The 2223-nt window shown below is 44.2% G+C and overlaps 1 protein-coding gene across 1 annotated transcript in view; it reads right to left on the bottom strand.

Moving 5' to 3' along the window:
- Positions 1-1498, bottom strand: part of lbx2 (ladybird homeobox 2) — a 2791-nt gene extending 1293 nt beyond the window's left edge. Inside the window, exon 1 of the mRNA XM_023393591.2 lies at positions 686-1498. Coding sequence (XP_023249359.1) covers positions 686-1010 — 325 coding nt within the window. The 5' untranslated portion in view covers positions 1011-1498. The remainder of the gene's footprint in view (positions 1-685) is intronic.
- Positions 1499-2223: the final 725 nt, after the last annotated feature.

Below are 2223 nucleotides of genomic sequence, written 5' to 3'. Positions count from 1 at the left end.
CACCACCACCATAACCACACACACATACACACACAAACTACAGCAGCAACAGAGGGCACTGCAGAACACAACAGGCCTGTCCTCGGTTCACAGGCTCGGCTCTGTCTTTTTCCTTAAAAACAAAACGTTCAATTTCTCCCACTCGATTTAAACAGCAACTTTTAAGAAGTTGGCGGGTCGGGAGCTGCTGCTGGATCCAGCTGAGCTCATAATTCATCCCACTGCTGAGTTTTCTACCATATTATTAATTAAACAAGAAATGAACCAAACATTTGGATTGTTAGGTCCATTAGTTTTGTAATGGATCACAAATACACAATATCCATGTGTCATTTAAGGTGATCTGCCCGTTTGTATTCAGCATGACACTACAGGCAGTTGGCCATAATGGCTGATTGACTCTTTGACAGCATGTGAACTGCTGTAGCAGCCAGTATATGGGCCAGTTTTAGCAGTTTATAGATCACATGCATGAACATTTCAGTGCGTAAATGTAGTATTAGTATGCATTAGTTTGTGTTTTGTACACATTCCCATAGAGCTGTCCTTAACATGTCCACACTAAAAGTCAAAACAAACCCAGCTGTCTGTGATTTCAGCTGAGAGTCTGATCACTGTTTTAAAGTTAAACTGTCTGTCCGGAAATTTAGATTTGACCTACAAATACAAAAAAGCCAGTCTTTACCTTCCGCTGCCTGGATAACGCTGACTTCCAGACCCTTAAACGTTTTGCTGGCCAACTCCTCCAGCGCGCACAGCGGCGAGGAGGGAGTGGTGATCCCGTTCCTCGCCGAGTTAGAGCCCGTGACTTTCTCCAGCACTCTCGGCGGACAGATACTGGCCACCGTCTTCTTCACCGAGGGTTTGTTAAGGATATCCTCAATGCTGAACGGCGTTAAAGGCTTGTTGGAGTTGGCCGGCGGCGGCAGCTGGTCCAAGGGAGCCCGTCTCCTCTCCTCGCCGCCGGACTGCAACACAGAACCTGCCTTCATGTCTTTACTGGAGGTCATCGCAGTCCCGAAGAATCGCTGCTTCCACGAAAGTTGATTATTTCATTCAAATGGTCGTTTAAAGCGTCCACAAGTGTTTCCTCTGGTGCTCGGCGCCTTCGGAGTCCTCCTCTATTTTTTGACACTTTAAAGCCGAATGTCGCAACTTAGTTCGCCTGAGAGCTTTCCTCCAAAATAACCATGCTTCGGGCGTAGTTGCAAAGGCAGCCGGACTGTATTCCCCTCAGAGATTCGCAGGTCCTCTGCCAAGCTCCATGTAGATCTTTAGGAAGTAACAGACTGGAGGGGGGTGAATCCCTGCAAGGGGAAAAAAAGCTGTCTCAAGCAGCAAGAAAAAGAAAGCGACTGCTAACGAGTTATTGTTGATTGGGCGAAGTTCAATTAGAGAAACACTACACTACTTGCTGACCCGCTGCTGCGTCTTAAAGGGCCGGACCATAATAACTAATTGGACGTGGGGAATAGGAGGAGTCTGTTGCTGCCGAGGAGAAAGATGCCCCGAAATGTTTATGCATCTGTTTCCCTCTGCTGGTCTGTTCCTCTAGAAAGGGAGAGTTGATGGCCATTAAAATACTGCCACCAGCATCTTTGCATTATGGGAAACTTGTGAGGAGAACACCGAGCCAACAATGGTCTCCAGCAGTGATTCCCATTTTGGTGCGTAATTACGCATAGAGCGTTATGCGTAATGTGCGCATTAGACACTATGTTTGACTGGACTCTTAGAAATAGACACAACGAGAACATTTACGGACCTGATTGTGATGACTATCAAAATATTTTCCCACAAATAAACAAACACGACAGGTGATGGATTTCTGCCTTATATATACACATGCATGTATATATATATATATATATATATATATATATATATACACATTTATATATACACATTTATATATATAAGGCTACAACTTGATTATATGCGTAGAGAATGACTTTTAAAAATAATTTCTGGAACTAAAGCAATATTTTTAAATATATATATATATTGAAGGCAGAAATCCAGAGGAAAGAACAATCTGAATTAGTTTGTGGTGTTTGTTGAGTTTTGTTCTTTTCTCTTCCCTTGGTAAATTTCCGTGCGTCTATATGACCCTGCAGGTGAAGCCCACGAGTTACAGTGTAATTTAATGCAGGAGCGTGAAACAGGCGTCTAACAAAGGTGACGCCGAGCGGTGGCTCAGAGTCTGAGGACGGAGAGTGTGAG

This window comes from Seriola lalandi, unplaced genomic scaffold, assembly GCF_002814215.2.
Source record: "Seriola lalandi dorsalis isolate HSWRI2012SDOR001 ecotype SW California unplaced genomic scaffold, Sedor1 jcf7180002054940, whole genome shotgun sequence".
NCBI lineage: Eukaryota > Metazoa > Chordata > Actinopteri > Carangiformes > Carangidae > Seriola > Seriola lalandi.
This window is presented reverse-complemented; position numbering and strand designations above follow the sequence as displayed.